The 13,783-nt window shown below is 43.3% G+C and overlaps 1 protein-coding gene across 2 annotated transcripts; it reads right to left on the bottom strand.

Moving 5' to 3' along the window:
• Window positions 1-306: 306 nt before the first annotated feature.
• On the bottom strand, window positions 307-12,858 carry LOC117421040 (cell cycle checkpoint protein RAD1). Of its 2 annotated transcripts, XM_034034908.3 has the most exons (6): window positions 12,686-12,855; window positions 11,527-11,768; window positions 10,294-10,402; window positions 9,863-10,121; window positions 9,148-9,246; window positions 313-883 (listed from the first exon to the last, which is right to left on the bottom strand). In XM_034034908.3, the coding sequence occupies exons 2-6, from the start codon at window positions 11,719-11,721 to the stop codon at window positions 700-702; spliced, it is 846 nt and encodes a 281-aa protein (XP_033890799.3). In that variant the 5' UTR covers window positions 11,722-11,768; window positions 12,686-12,855; the 3' UTR covers window positions 313-699. The 2 variants fall into 2 exon arrangements, with proteins under 2 accessions (XP_058880786.1, XP_033890799.3); XM_059024803.1 differs by lacking the exon at window positions 9,148-9,246 and having other exon boundaries at window positions 307-883; window positions 12,686-12,858.
• Window positions 12,859-13,783: the final 925 nt, after the last annotated feature.

Below are 13,783 nucleotides of genomic sequence, written 5' to 3'. Positions count from 1 at the left end.
TATCAGCAGACACTCAAGCCCCTATTATATCACTATAGAGACATCTTCAGGTACAGGTACAGTGTAGGACTGCATTTCTCAAGGCCCTAATTATAAACCAAGGAAGTTTTTAATCAAGGAACAGGATGCTTTTTGTAAGAAAAGTGCATTAAATGGATGCGCATAAAATAGAACACATCTGATGTTCTGTTTGTTAAGAGCATGATAAACAAGAAATCACAACCTCCAATACACCTTGTACGTCCAGAAAACATCCGAGCACTCGCTGCCAAGAAGTGACCAACATCAAGGAGACATACTCAGAGCCATTGTCATATGTCATAAAAATAAATAGTTATGAATAATGTTTGTTTATTTAAAAAAAAAAAAGTCTACAGGGAACATTCTTAAAAATAACTTAATGTGCACATTTCTTAAATATCAGCATTGCGGTTACATCCATTTCTTACAGGTGATGTCTCATGGCAAACGCATCCAAACATATGCATAGAAATAAATCACAAAGTCTGAGAAAGTATATTTGGATGGTAAAATGAACTAGTTAAAGTTAGTATTTGAAATTGAACAGCCTTCATTATAAATTATTGTAAACTTATAAATCCTGCAACAACTATTTTGAAGCAAGCCTGATAAAAATCCAGTATACAGAACATTGTGATTAAAAAGGCAGAACAGTGCTCATCGTGTGTGTGGGTCTGGCTATTGCTCCTGTTCACCTACTTCCTCGTCGGGGCAACAAAAGTACTCAATAAAACAGATCTGTCCATCATCGTTTCTGACCATGTACTGCAAAGAGAGGAATCCACGGTTGTCTGTCCTGATTGAGACTTTACAGGAAAGAGACAGGGCTTTGGTAGATGGTTTCAACAGTGACATTTTATACCTGCAATGAGCAAGAGCAAGAGCAAACAGCAGATAAAAACGACCTTTCAAGGAATCCAGTTTTAAAAGGCTAGACTTGGAGCATTAGTAAGGTGTTTTTTTTTTTTCTTTTTTTTTTTTTAAAGCAGAACAACGCAATACCTTAGCATCCATCTAAACTTCAACCAAACAATCAAATGTAAAAACTAGTTGAATGATTCTAGAGAATCTGATACTAAATCAGCTTGCATTCTGTTTGAAGAGAAGTTACCAACAAATCAGGAGAGTTGAAGTATACTACTACTGGTACTAACAATAATAATGCTGTGGCATCTTCCATGATGCGCAACCAGGCTTAGGCCTGGACCATATCAAAACTCTGACCCACCTGCTAATTGCAAATTACAAACCTGGTAGTGATGGCATGTTTTTTGTTTGTCAGAAGGTTATTCCTTCTTTCCTAGAAGGAACCCGCTATTAATACTGGGTTTGTAATTTGCGATTAGTGGGTGGGTCAAAGCTTTGATTTGGTCCAGGCCTTAATTGGCCTCTACACTACATACAATAACAGTTCAATAATACAAAAAAGGACAATCAAAAGAAACTAAATTTTTAGAATATATAACTAGGTAAAAGCTAAAGGTTCTGTCTATACAAGATTTGTTCCTCTGCTATGGCAATTGCTCTTTAGCAGATTTAAAAAAACAAAAACAAACATTTAATAACCTTTAAAATAAAGGTAGATTTAAACAGAATAACTGATACACCCGTATCTCTACTACATACATATATATATATATATATATATATATATATATATATATATATATATATATATATATATATATACACACAGACGTGCTCAAATTTGTTGGTACCCTTACAGCTCTGTGGCGGAGTGTCCCGCCCCTATTTATTATTATTTGTATTTTTGTTTGCGGTGCGGATAAAAGCGCTGCGTCTTTTATTATATATTTAAAAACCCCGTGAGGATGCATGGCTGATCAGATACTGATTATTTAACTAGCTGACAGTCATGCATCCTTACCAAACGCGTGCAGACTCTGGCCGAGGGATAATAAGATAATTAACTACTAGTTAATCCCTCGGCCAGAGTATATAAACCTGCAGCTCTCTGCACTTGGTGGAGTTGAGGAGAGTACGGGAGAGCGGAGAGAGAAAGAGCGCAAGGAGAATAAGAAAATTAACAATTGCTAAAACGTGCTGGATTAGCCAGCACGACACTTACTTGTTTGTTTATTCGTTTGGCCCTTGTGCCTTTTTGTTTTGTGTTTTGTTTAAATCTTTTGTTTATTAATAAATACGCTGAGTGCCATTACACTCAGCTTCAACCGCCCATCCACTGTTTGGTTTCAGTTACTTCCTGGTCCGTGACGTCACCACTGCGAGCCAGTCTGTCACATATGGTGTCAGAAGTGGGATAAACAACGCCTCCAACAGCCGGACCAGGACAGAAAAGTGCGTTTTTTTTTGTTTGTTCGTTTTTTTTTCTCAAACTAAATAATGGGAAGAAGGAGGAAACAGCAGCAGCAGGTGCAACAGCGCGGGGCTGGTCGCAAGTCCCGCCGGGTCTCTGCTGTGCTGGACGTCTGCCTCACCTGTCTGAGGGGTGAGGAATGGTGCTTCGCCGTTGGTGAGGTTGGGCATGTAGCACCCGACCAACCCCCTCCATGGCAGGTGAGGGAGGAGTCTGAACATCCTGCGCACATGTGGGAGGAGGATGGCCCAGAGCAGGAACCGGAGGATGAGGGGTCGGTCCGTCCACAGCCCAAGAGGGGGGAGGCCGAGTGTCCACAGCCAATGGCTCCACTAGCAGGGGAAGAATACCTGCTGGTTTCACCTCCACCACCACCGTCCGAGGGAAAGGAGCAGGAGCTGCCTCTGCATCCTCCGAGGCGGACTGGTCCACTCTCCTCCGAGGGGATCTGGGACTGGCTGGCGGAGCCTGAGAGGGATATCGTGGACGCCCTCCCTGCTGTGATCAACCTCCTGTGGGCAAGAGATGGGGAGCGCTGGGAGGCCTGGGAACAGAAACACCACCCAGCATCCCTCCCAGACATCGCAGCCATGGTGCTCAACTACCTGGCTGCAGATATGGGAGGGGCCCCGCTGCTGTTTCCAGCGCCAGAGGGAGAAGAGCCATCGCTGCCGTCTCCAGCGCCAGAGGGAGAGGAGCCATCGCTGCCGTCTCCAGCGCCAGAGGGAGAGGAGCCATCGCTGCCGTCTCCAGCGCCAGAGGGAGAGGAGCCATTGCTGCCGTCTCCAGCATTAGAGGGTGAGGAGCCCTCGCCACTGTCTCCACCACCAGGAGCAGAGCAGCAGGAGCTGCCTCTGTCTCCACCACCGTCAGGAGCAGAGCAGCAGGAGCTGCCTCTGTCTCCACCACCGTCAGGAGCAGAGCAGCAGGAGCTGCCTCTGTCTCCACCACCACCAGGAGCAGAGCAGCAGGAGCTGCCTCTGTCTCCACCATCACCAGGAGCAGTGCAGCAAGAGCTGCCTCTGCCTCTGCCTCCGCCACCTCCACCAGCAGAGGGTGAATGCCTGCTGGTTCCGCCTCTACCGCCGTGGGAGGACTGCTTGCCCCTCCCACCTCCACCAGCAGAGGGTGAATGCCTGCTGGTTATGCCTCAACCGCCGTGGGAGGACTGCTTGCCCCTCCCACCTCCACCAGCAGAGGGTGAATGCCTGCTGGTTCTGCCTCAACTGCCGTGGGAGGACTGCTTGCCCCTCCCACCTCCACCAGCAGAGGGTGAATGCCTGCTGGTTCCGCCTCAGCCGCCGTGGGAGGACTGCTTGCCACTCCCAGCTCCACCAGCAGAGGGTGAATACCTGCTGGTTCCGTCTCAGCCGCTGTGGGAGGACTGCTTTCCCCTCCCACCTCCACCAGCCGAGGGTGAATACCTGCTGGTTCCACATCCACCGTCATGGGAAGGACTGCTCCTGCCCTGCCTCGCACCACCCAGGGATGCCTGCCTCGCATCGCCTGGGGCTGCCTGTTGCTCCGCATCACCTGGGGCTGCCTGTTGCTCCACATCGCCTGGAGAGCCACCAGCTACAGGGAACGAGGGAGAAGTGGAGCTCCCGCTGCCGCCTCCATGGCCAGGGGCTCCCCTCCCGAGTTCACCTCCCGAGGGTCCGCTGCTGCCGTCGCCTCCCGAGGGTCCGCTGCCGCTGCCGTCGCCTCCCGAGGGTCCGCTGCCGTCGCCTCCCGAGGGTCCGCTGCCGTCGCCTGGGGTCACCAGGGATCCTGCTTCGCCTGGGGTCGGCAGGGATCCTGCTTCGCCTGGGGTCGGCAGGGATCCTGCTTCGCCTGGGGTCGCCAGGGATCCTGCTTCGCCTGGGGTCACTACACTATGGCCGGAGCCCTACGGAGGGGAACGGACGGCCATGAAGAAAGGGGGAGAGGTCCGGAGACCAGTTTCCCCAGCCGCACTTTCGCGGCCGGAGATCACGTGGTCGGAGTCCCACGGAGGGGAGCTGCCGGCCATGAAGAAAGGGGGGGAGGTCAGGAAACCAGCTCCCCCAGCCGCACTTTCGCGGCCGGAGATCATGTGGTCGGAGCCCCACGGAGGGGAACTGCCGGCCTTGAAGAAGGGGGGGGAGGTCAGGAGACCAACTCCCCCAGCCGCACTTTCGCGGCAGGAAATGCTGTGGCTGAAGCCCCATGAAGGGGAGCTGCCAGCCATGGAAAAGGGGGGGGAGGTCAGGAGACCAGCTCCCCCAGCCGCACTTTCGCGGCAGGAAATACTGTGGCTGGAGCCCCATGAAGGGCAGCTGCCAGCCATGAAGAAGGGGGGGGAGGTCAGGAGACCAGCTTCCCCTGCAGCAATTTCGCTGCAGGAGAAAGGGTGGCCTGAGCCCCACGGAGGGGAGCTGCCGGCCATGAAGAAGGGGGGGCAGGTCTGGAGACCACCCCCAAAAATTTTTTGGCCAGAGGAGCCGGCCGGTGCGCGGGCCATTGGAACGCTACGGCTGTTTGGGTGGGAGGAGGACATCCCACCGTGGCCGCCACCTTTGGTCCGTTGCTGCCCCTGTTCCTGCGCCGGGACTGCTAACCGGGACTTTGGGGACTAAGGGGGGAGGTGGCCGAAAAGGCCATGTGTGCTGCGCACAAGGGGGGGCATGTGTGGCGGAGTGTCCCGCCCCTATTTATTATTATTTGTATTTTTGTTTGCGGTGCGGATAAAAGCGCTGCGTCTTTTATTATATATTTAAAAACCCCGTGAGGATGCATGGCTGATCAGATACTGATTATTTAACTAGCTGACAGTCATGCATCCTTACCAAACGCGTGCAGACTCTGGCCGAGGGATAATAAGATAATTAACTACTAGTTAATCCCTCGGCCAGAGTATATAAACCTGCAGCTCTCTGCACTTGGTGGAGTTGAGGAGAGTACGGGAGAGCGGAGAGAGAAAGAGCGCAAGGAGAATAAGAAAATTAACAATTGCTAAAACGTGCTGGATTAGCCAGCACGACACTTACTTGTTTGTTTATTCGTTTGGCCCTTGTGCCTTTTTGTTTTGTGTTTTGTTTAAATCTTTTGTTTATTAATAAATACGCTGAGTGCCATTACACTCAGCTTCAACCGCCCATCCACTGTTTGGTTTCAGTTACTTCCTGGTCCGTGACGTCACCACTGCGAGCCAGTCTGTCACAAGCTCATTGAAATAATGCTTCATGTATACTTGCATGCCTTTGCTATGTCATAGAATAAAGCAAAGAAGCTGTGAAAAGAGATGAATTATTGCTTATTCTACAAAGATATTCTAAAATGGCCTGGACACATTTGTTGGTACCCCTTAGAAAAGGTAATAAAGAATTTGATTATAGCGATATTTCAAACTAATTAGTTTCTTTAATTAGTATCACACATGTCTCCAATCTTGTAATCAGTCATTCAGCCTATTTAAATGGAGAAAAGTAGTCACTGTGCTGTTTGGTACCATTGTGTGCACTACACTGAACATGGACCAGAGAAAGCAAAGGAGAGAGTTGTCTGAGGAGATCAGAAAGAAAATAATAGACGAGCATGGTAAAGGTAAAAGCTACAAGACCATCTCCAAGCAGCTTGATGTTCCTGTGACAACAGTTGCAAATATTATTAAGAAGTTTAAGGTCCATGGAACTGTAGCCAACCTCCCTGGGCGCGGCCGCAAGAGGAAAATCGACCCCAGAGTGAACAGAAGGATAGTGTGAATGGTAGAAAAAGAACCAAGGATAACTGCCAAAGAGATACAAGCTGAACTCCAAGGTGAAGGTACGTCAGTTTCTGATCGCACCATCCGTCGCTTTTTGAGCGAAAGTGGGCTCCATGGAAGAAGACCCAGGAGGACTCCACTTTTGAAAGAAAAACATAAAAAAGCCAGACTGGAATTTGCTAAAATGCATATTGACAAGCCACAATCCTTCTGGGAGAATGTCCTTTGGACAGATGAGTCAAAACTGGAGCTTTTTGGCAAGTCACATCAGCTCTATGTTCACAGATGAAAAAATGAAGCTTTCAAAGAAAAGAACACCATACCTACAGTGAAACATGGAGGAGGCTCGGTTATGTTTTGGGGCTGCTTTGCTGCGCCTGGCACAGGGTGCCTTGAATCTGTGCATGGCACAATGAAATCTCAAGACTATCAAGGCATTCTGGAGCGAAATGTACTGCCCAGTGTCAGAAAGCTCTGTCTCAGTCGCAGGTTATGGGTCCTCCACCAGGATAATGACCCAAAACACACAGCTAAAAGCACCCAAGAATGGATAAGAACAAAACATTGGACTATTCTGAAGTGGCCTTCTATGAGTCCTGATCTGAATCCTATCAAACATCTATGGAAAGAGCTGAAACTTGCAGTCTGGAGAAGGCACCCATCAAACCTGAGACAGCTGGAGCAGTTTGCTCAGGAAGAGTGGGCCAAACTACCTGTTAACAGGTGCAGAAGTCTCATTGAGAGCTACAGAAAACGTTTGATTGCAGTGATTGCCTCTAAAGGTTGTGCAACAAAATATTAGGTTAGCGGTCCCATCATTTTTGTCCATGCCATTTTCATTTGTTTTATCATTTACAATATTATGTTGAATAAAAAATCAAAAGCAAAGTCTGATTTCTATTAAATATGGAATAAACAATGGTGGATGCCAATTACTTCTGCCAGTTTCAAGTTATTTCAGAGAAAATTGTGCATTCTTCGTTTTTTGTGGAGGGGTACCAACAAATTTGAGCACGTCTGTATATATATATATATATATATATATATATATATATATATACACACACACACACACACACACACACACACACATACATACACACAGTTTAGCCATTTGTCTAAACAGCAATGATTTAAACAAATTAGAACATATTGCTATATACAGTAGATGTTCTTTCTTTAGTTTATGTATGTTATATATATATATATATATATATATATATATATATATATATATATATATATATATATATATATATATAGGGCTTCTGTTTTTCATTAATATTTCTTGGTGCTTATTTTGAGCTATTTTCAAGTTTTATGCAAATCGTTTTTTTGGGGGCTTTCGCTTTTTAATACTGTATGAAATTATTGTTTTCAGTTACTTTTCAAAATGCTTGGGCGTTTTTTTTTTTCCTGTCAAAATATGTATAGTAGTAACTTGACGGTACCTGCACACTGAAGTTGTACCCTACTTTCTTTCCTTTGTTGTCTTCCACAGCAAAATCATTATGGCCACGGGCACATTCTTCTGGGGGTTTTGTGTGTAGGGCATTTTTTTTTACATTTCGTCACAATTTGCAATACTGTTTTAAATCCTCTGTATCTTAACTGTAATACAGCTTGAAATCCTAAGAACAAGTCTCATTCCTAATTGTAATTCATTTTAAATCTCGCAAGCAGTCTCCAATAGAAATGTAGGAACGTGCTGTCACTCAGCAATTGGGGTGGGTTTGAAGTATTCCAAACGAATCAATGATAGATACAAGTCAGGAAGGAGGGACATTGCCGAGCTGCACTGGGAAAGGTAGTTTGTTTTTGTTTTTTGTAGGTTTTGGTTGTTTTTAATGGGAATGGGGTGGTCAACGTGAATTGACTAACCATTTCCAGTTTTTCTTGTGTTTTCCAGTGTTTATTGGCTATAAACCGATTTCATTTTTTTGTATCAGGAGTTTATTATCGGGTTTTATCGGTTAAAACCAAAAATCAGAAGCCCTAGTTATATAACATGATGTCTGTAGGAACTTTTGTAGAATAAACCACTGGAAAGTGAGGCTTTCTGGAAACAAACTGTGAACTTTGTGCGAGTTAATGAACAATATTTGTTAATCCGTCTCTGCCGGTATACAATACATTTATGTATGCTGTTTGATAAATGCATTGGCTTAAATTCAGTTTTAATCAATTCTGATATTTCCTTGGTCATATTCTTTTCTTATACATTTCTTTACATTTACGCTGTTGTTTTTAAGTGGTCCTTTTCAGTTTCACTTATGGATTTATATCATTTTAAACACATAAAAACTAAAATAGGGCTCCTGAGTGGCGCATCCAGTAAAAGCACTCGTGTAGAGTGCAGGACAGTCTGGATGTCGCGAGTTCGAGTCCAGGCTATTCCTTTGCCGACCGAGGATGGGAGCTCCCAGGGGGCGGCGCTCAATTGGCCGAGCGCCGCCCGGGGGGAGGGAGGGTTAGGTCGGCCAGGGTGTCCTCGGCTCACTGCGCACCAGCGACCCCTGTAGTCTGGCTGGGCGCCTGCGGGCTTGCCTGTAAGCTGCCCGAGAGCTGCGTTGTCCTCCGATGCCGTAGCTCTTAGGTGGCTGCATGGTGAATCCGCAGTGTGAAAAAAAGCGGTCGGCTGACGGCACACGCTTCGGAGGACAGTGTGTGTTCGTCTTCGCCCTCCCGAGTCAGCACAGGGGTGGTAGCGGTGAGCTGAGCATAATAAAATAATTGGCCATTCAAAATTGGGAGAAAATAATAAAAATAATTGGCAACGACTAAATTCATAAAAAAAAAAAAAACCTAAAATGTATGGGGTTATTTTTTATATTGGGATTTTACACTATCTCGACAACTGGTATTTGACACACTGTGTTAACTAATTTGATCACAAAATTATTTGGGCCAACTGTTTGATGAGTTGAACTGAAAAATGTTTGTATGTAATTCACGGGACCTCGATGTAGAGTGAAGCTATTCAAGGGTACAACAAGACCACTTGAAGTTAGTACATTCACTTACTTTGAGAGGATGTAAAAAGATGAGGAGCCACTGAACTGACCTGTTAGTCTGTGTCTGAGTGCACTGAAATACCTCCATCATGTCAGAGTCCTTGGGATAGTCACAGTGGGCACTTCCAGAGTTTCCAAATGTAGATAATCTGCACCATGCAAATAAAATACAAATTAAAAACATAAGAGATAATGCCTCTTAGCGTTTCACTAACCCCATATACTGTTATTAAAATATATTAATGTAACTATCCTCCGAGTCATTGATATATCAATGTATAATTAGAGCTTCTGTTTTTCGGTTTTTATTAATTTCATTTTTCGGTGCTTATTTTTAGCTATTTGAGTTTTATATAAATCGTTTTTTTGGGGGGCTTTCTCTTTTTATATACTGTATGAAATTATTGTTTTCGGTTACCTTCCAAAATGCTTGGCCGTTTTTTTCTGTCAATATGTATAGTAGTAACTCGACAGTACTTGCACACTTAAGTTGTACCTTCTTTCCTTTGCTGTCTTCAACAACTAAATCCTTATGGTCACGGGCACATTCTTCTGTTTTTTTTTTTGTGTAGGCATTTTTTTACATTTCTCCACAATTTGCAATTCTGTTTTAAATCCTCTGGATCTTAACTATAATACAGCTTTAAATCCTGCTAACAAGCCTTTTTGTATCGGGGGTGTTTTATCGGTAAAAACAAAAATCAGAAGCCCTATGTATAATGATACAGAAAAAAGGAGATCTATTATTTTTTTAAACCTGCGTACCTGAAATAAGGTTTATCAGGGGACATTGTGATCTGCAGGACCTCACTGGTCATGTCCAACTCGGAAAATGCCTCCCGCAGGCTGTCGGACTGAAGGATCACTTTGTTGATGACATTTGTGCTGCAGAAATCAAAATCCAATGTCTCTTCTGGTTCCTGAGTGTTGATTTTACACACTGTCACAACACCCCCTTCCTCTAGAAACAGCGTCAGGGGATAGCCATAGCCATTGTAGCACATTTTTAGGGCAGTCGTCACTCCTGTTGTAGAAATAAAGGAAATAACAATAAAGACTAATTCTTAAGATTTCACATCTGCAATGAATACTCTTGAGCAACTACAGAAAAAACATTTAGGCAAATCCATACAAACAAATTTGTTGTCCTCAAGTGGTTAATTTAACAGGCTTTAAATTGACCTACTGTAACTCACCTGGGACAGCACTTCCACCAAAGATGGTCAGACAGTCTAAGAGGACAGCCAGGTTGATTCGGAACACGACAGAGTCCTCCTGAATGGAGAACTCCTGGAATATCTCTGCCTGAACACACACACACACACACAAAAACACCTCAATGTTCATCGATAATGACCAATTCTGAATGGAACAGAAATGCCAAATGTAGGGTTTGAGTTTTAAACAAGCATGTCAGTGACAAGCATTTAGTTCCTGGGCTATTTTTAGCCCAGTTTTAGTGATTAAAATGTACTGCCCACGGGGCTCCCGAGTGGCACATCCAGTAAAAGCACTTGCCTCGAGTGCAGGATGTGCCCTATAGTCTGGACGTCGCGAGTTCAAATCCAGGCTATTCCTTTGCCGACCGAGGACGGAAGCTCCCTGGGGGCGGCGCTCAATTGACCAAACGTCGCCCGGGGGGACGGAGGGTTAGGTCGGCCAGGCTGTCCTCAGCTCAACGAGCACCAGCGACCCCTGTAGTCTGGCCAGGCGCCTGCGGGCTTGCCTGTAAGCTGCCCAAGAGCTGCGTTGTCCTCCGACGCTGTAGCTCTTGGTTGGCTGCATGGTGAGTCCGCAGTGTGAAAAAAAGCGGTCGGCTGATGGCACACGCTTCAGAGGACAGTGTGTGTTCGTCTTTGCCCTCCTGAGTCAGTGCAGGGGTGGTAGCGGTGAGCTGAGTTTAATAATAAAATAATTGGCCATTCCAATTTGGGAGAAAATAATAAAAAATAATTGGCAACGACTAAATTTATATAAAAAAATGTACTGCCCACAATGTTATACAGACAGATGGGGAGATACTTTCATACACACCGATATAGACCCTGATATTCTAAATAGGGTGTATTAAAGTATGTCTAGACAAAGTTATATGCTGTATATTTAAATAAACAGTGCAATAACTGGAAATTGTGATTTAACACCAAATTCACATTCATTTTTGTTAAACTAAGCTTGGCTGTACTATAAAATACTTCAACAACTGAAAAAACAAAAAAGCTCTTCTATGATAAAAACCTTTATTCCGATATAATGTGGGTAAAGTCTTCAAATGTGTGACGACAGCATTCCGAGTTACAAAAAATAAACCATATCTATTAAAATATTTTGTAACTGCAGGGTTGCAGGATACACTTTGTTTTTGAGGTATGCTTGTTTGGGTAATGGTCAATTTGTTCACATTTTATTGTTTAAACCATGCCACTTACCTGTATAAATGCATTGGCTTGCAAACACTTTGAGTCTTCAACTGTAACCTTTATGCCATTTGATGTGGCAAGAAAGGTGGCATGATCTTTAAACTGGATGGCTTTTAGGATGTTGGAGAGATTCCTGGCATTGTCAAGACTGGCGATCAGCACATATTGTTCTTCTCCTGCTTCAAGCTGTGTAGAGAGGGGCATCTTATCTTACTGAAGCACAGGACAATCCATATAAATGGTATTGCACTCTGAAAAATCAAAAAACAGTCATATAATACCGTTTTAGGTAAATTAAAATACCTTTTTGTTAGTTGATGTACATGTGCCTCAATGTATCATCTATCACATATAATGCTATGAATTTAAATACAGTAGAACCTGTTATATCCGATTTAATTGTTCCTAATAGGATCTTATCTTGCTTTCTAGAATCTCAGTCTACGCCAAAGAGTAATCTGTTACACAGTAAGAACAACAAAATCCCTATCATAGCTCACACAAACTGGTTTATTTGGGGGGGGGGGGGGGGGGGGGGGTCAGCGAAAGTATCTCGTTTCAGAGTTTTAACTGTAATAATTATATTAATTCCTTGCTTTCTTTACACATTGTTAAACTGGGTAGTTTGCTTTTACGTCAAGTGACAGCAAAGTTAAACTTAATTCCTAAACGCACATTCAGAGGTATATCAAGCATCATGGTTTTTAAAAAAACTTTTTAAACTTCCCAAAACCACACATGGTAATAAGGTTGCCAATGAATGTGGCAAATAGGCCACACAAAGTTTAATGTAGAGAAGTCCAAACCTTCATTTTTATATTGGTTTTAGCTGATTATTGCAGTTGTTATTTTAGCGTTTTCTAGTTAAATACGACTACTCCAAGTTTCTAATTACAATTTTAGTTCAAGTTAAGTAATCAACGATGAGTACTTAATTTGCACTAGAATTAATTGGTTCTTGAAACCAGCATAAGCAATGCAGAACAGAAGCAAATATACCGACGCGTTCACATACATACAATTTGTTAACAACCGAGTCAGAATGCAGAACAGAAGCAAATATACCGACGCGTTCACATACATACAATTTGTTAACAACCGAGTCGATAATATAATTGCATTTAAAACCTAACAATTTTACTGAAAATAATCATGTTTGTAGCCTTACTTCTTAGTTAGAGTTTGAGTTTAAACGCTACCGCCATTCCCTGTCGACTCTTCCTGACGTAACTCTTCTGTGGCATATCGGCGGTGAGGAGTCGGACAAAAATGTGCTCAGTTCGAGTATCTGGCTCTTTACTGCCTTCGTCACAAACACTTACTTCCTTGGATAGTGTTGCTACGCGGTTCTAAACAATATGGCGCTCTCATTATTTTCTGTATATACTTTTTAAAAGACGAATTTAAAGTGGAGAAAACTCTTTCAAAACAATAATTCGTGTATGATGGTACACTTGGTGTCTTGAAAACCAAAAAAGTTTTAAACCTACGATGTCGGGGCACGTTTCTCGCTAAATTCACGGTCGGAGTTTAATATAATTTATTTTTTTAAAGTATATATAAACGATTTAAAATGTATTTTTAAACAAGAATACTAGTAGTTGATAACAGTAATTAAAAATACGTGGACTAGCTGACACTGATTTATTATTTTGCTGTACATCTTATAACAGTTGTGTTTCGTTGTTCTGTAGTATTCATTAATAGAATAACAAAGAACATGATACAATTACATGTCCATACACAAATTTTATTTTTTATTAGTAGCCTATTCGGACAATTTCCTACAAACCGGCATGTTTTGCCATTTAGGGACCAGCAATACATAAAATATAATAATAATAATAATAATAATAATAATAATCGATTTTTCAGAAATATTTACACTTAAACATAGATTACACTTAAGATGGTTGGTGATTCCCAGTCCTTACATAAAATAGTACTTTACCGTTAACAGATGTATGCTAGAATAATTATTTTACTGAACTTCAATATGAAATCAAGGAACCATCATCATTTATATGCGTGTTTTACTGTGTATGCAATTATATAAAAATTATGGACCACATTTTGGTCAGCAAAATACATCTGGAGCAACTTCCAAGTCCTACACAGAAATAATGCATCCAGAGTTTACATTTATGGCAACAAAACAAAAGGATATAAGAAAGGGGTAGTGTGAAGTGTATGGGACCGGGGGCGCTATGCAAATTAGTTGCATAGGGCATAGGATCACGGGTAACACTTAACCGAGGAAAAGGGG

The sequence above is a fragment of the Acipenser ruthenus genome, chromosome 1 (genome assembly GCF_902713425.1).
Source record: "Acipenser ruthenus chromosome 1, fAciRut3.2 maternal haplotype, whole genome shotgun sequence".
Classification (NCBI taxonomy): domain Eukaryota; kingdom Metazoa; phylum Chordata; class Actinopteri; order Acipenseriformes; family Acipenseridae; genus Acipenser; species Acipenser ruthenus.
This window is presented reverse-complemented; position numbering and strand designations above follow the sequence as displayed.

What these genes read in the sequence shown, in the direction of transcription:
- LOC117421040 (XM_034034908.3), bottom strand. Translation starts at nt 11,721, where the DNA reads ATGCCCCTCTCTACACAGCTTGAAGCAGGAGAAGAACAATATGTGCTG. An exon ending in TGGTGGAAGTGCTGTCCCAG is followed by an intron (nt 10,122 to 10,293) that starts GTGAGTTACAGT and finishes TTTCTACAACAG; the next exon opens with GAGTGACGACTGCCCTAAAA. An exon ending in CCTGATAAACCTTATTTCAG is followed by an intron (nt 9,247 to 9,862) that starts GTACGCAGGTTT and finishes TGCATGGTGCAG; the next exon opens with ATTATCTACATTTGGAAACT.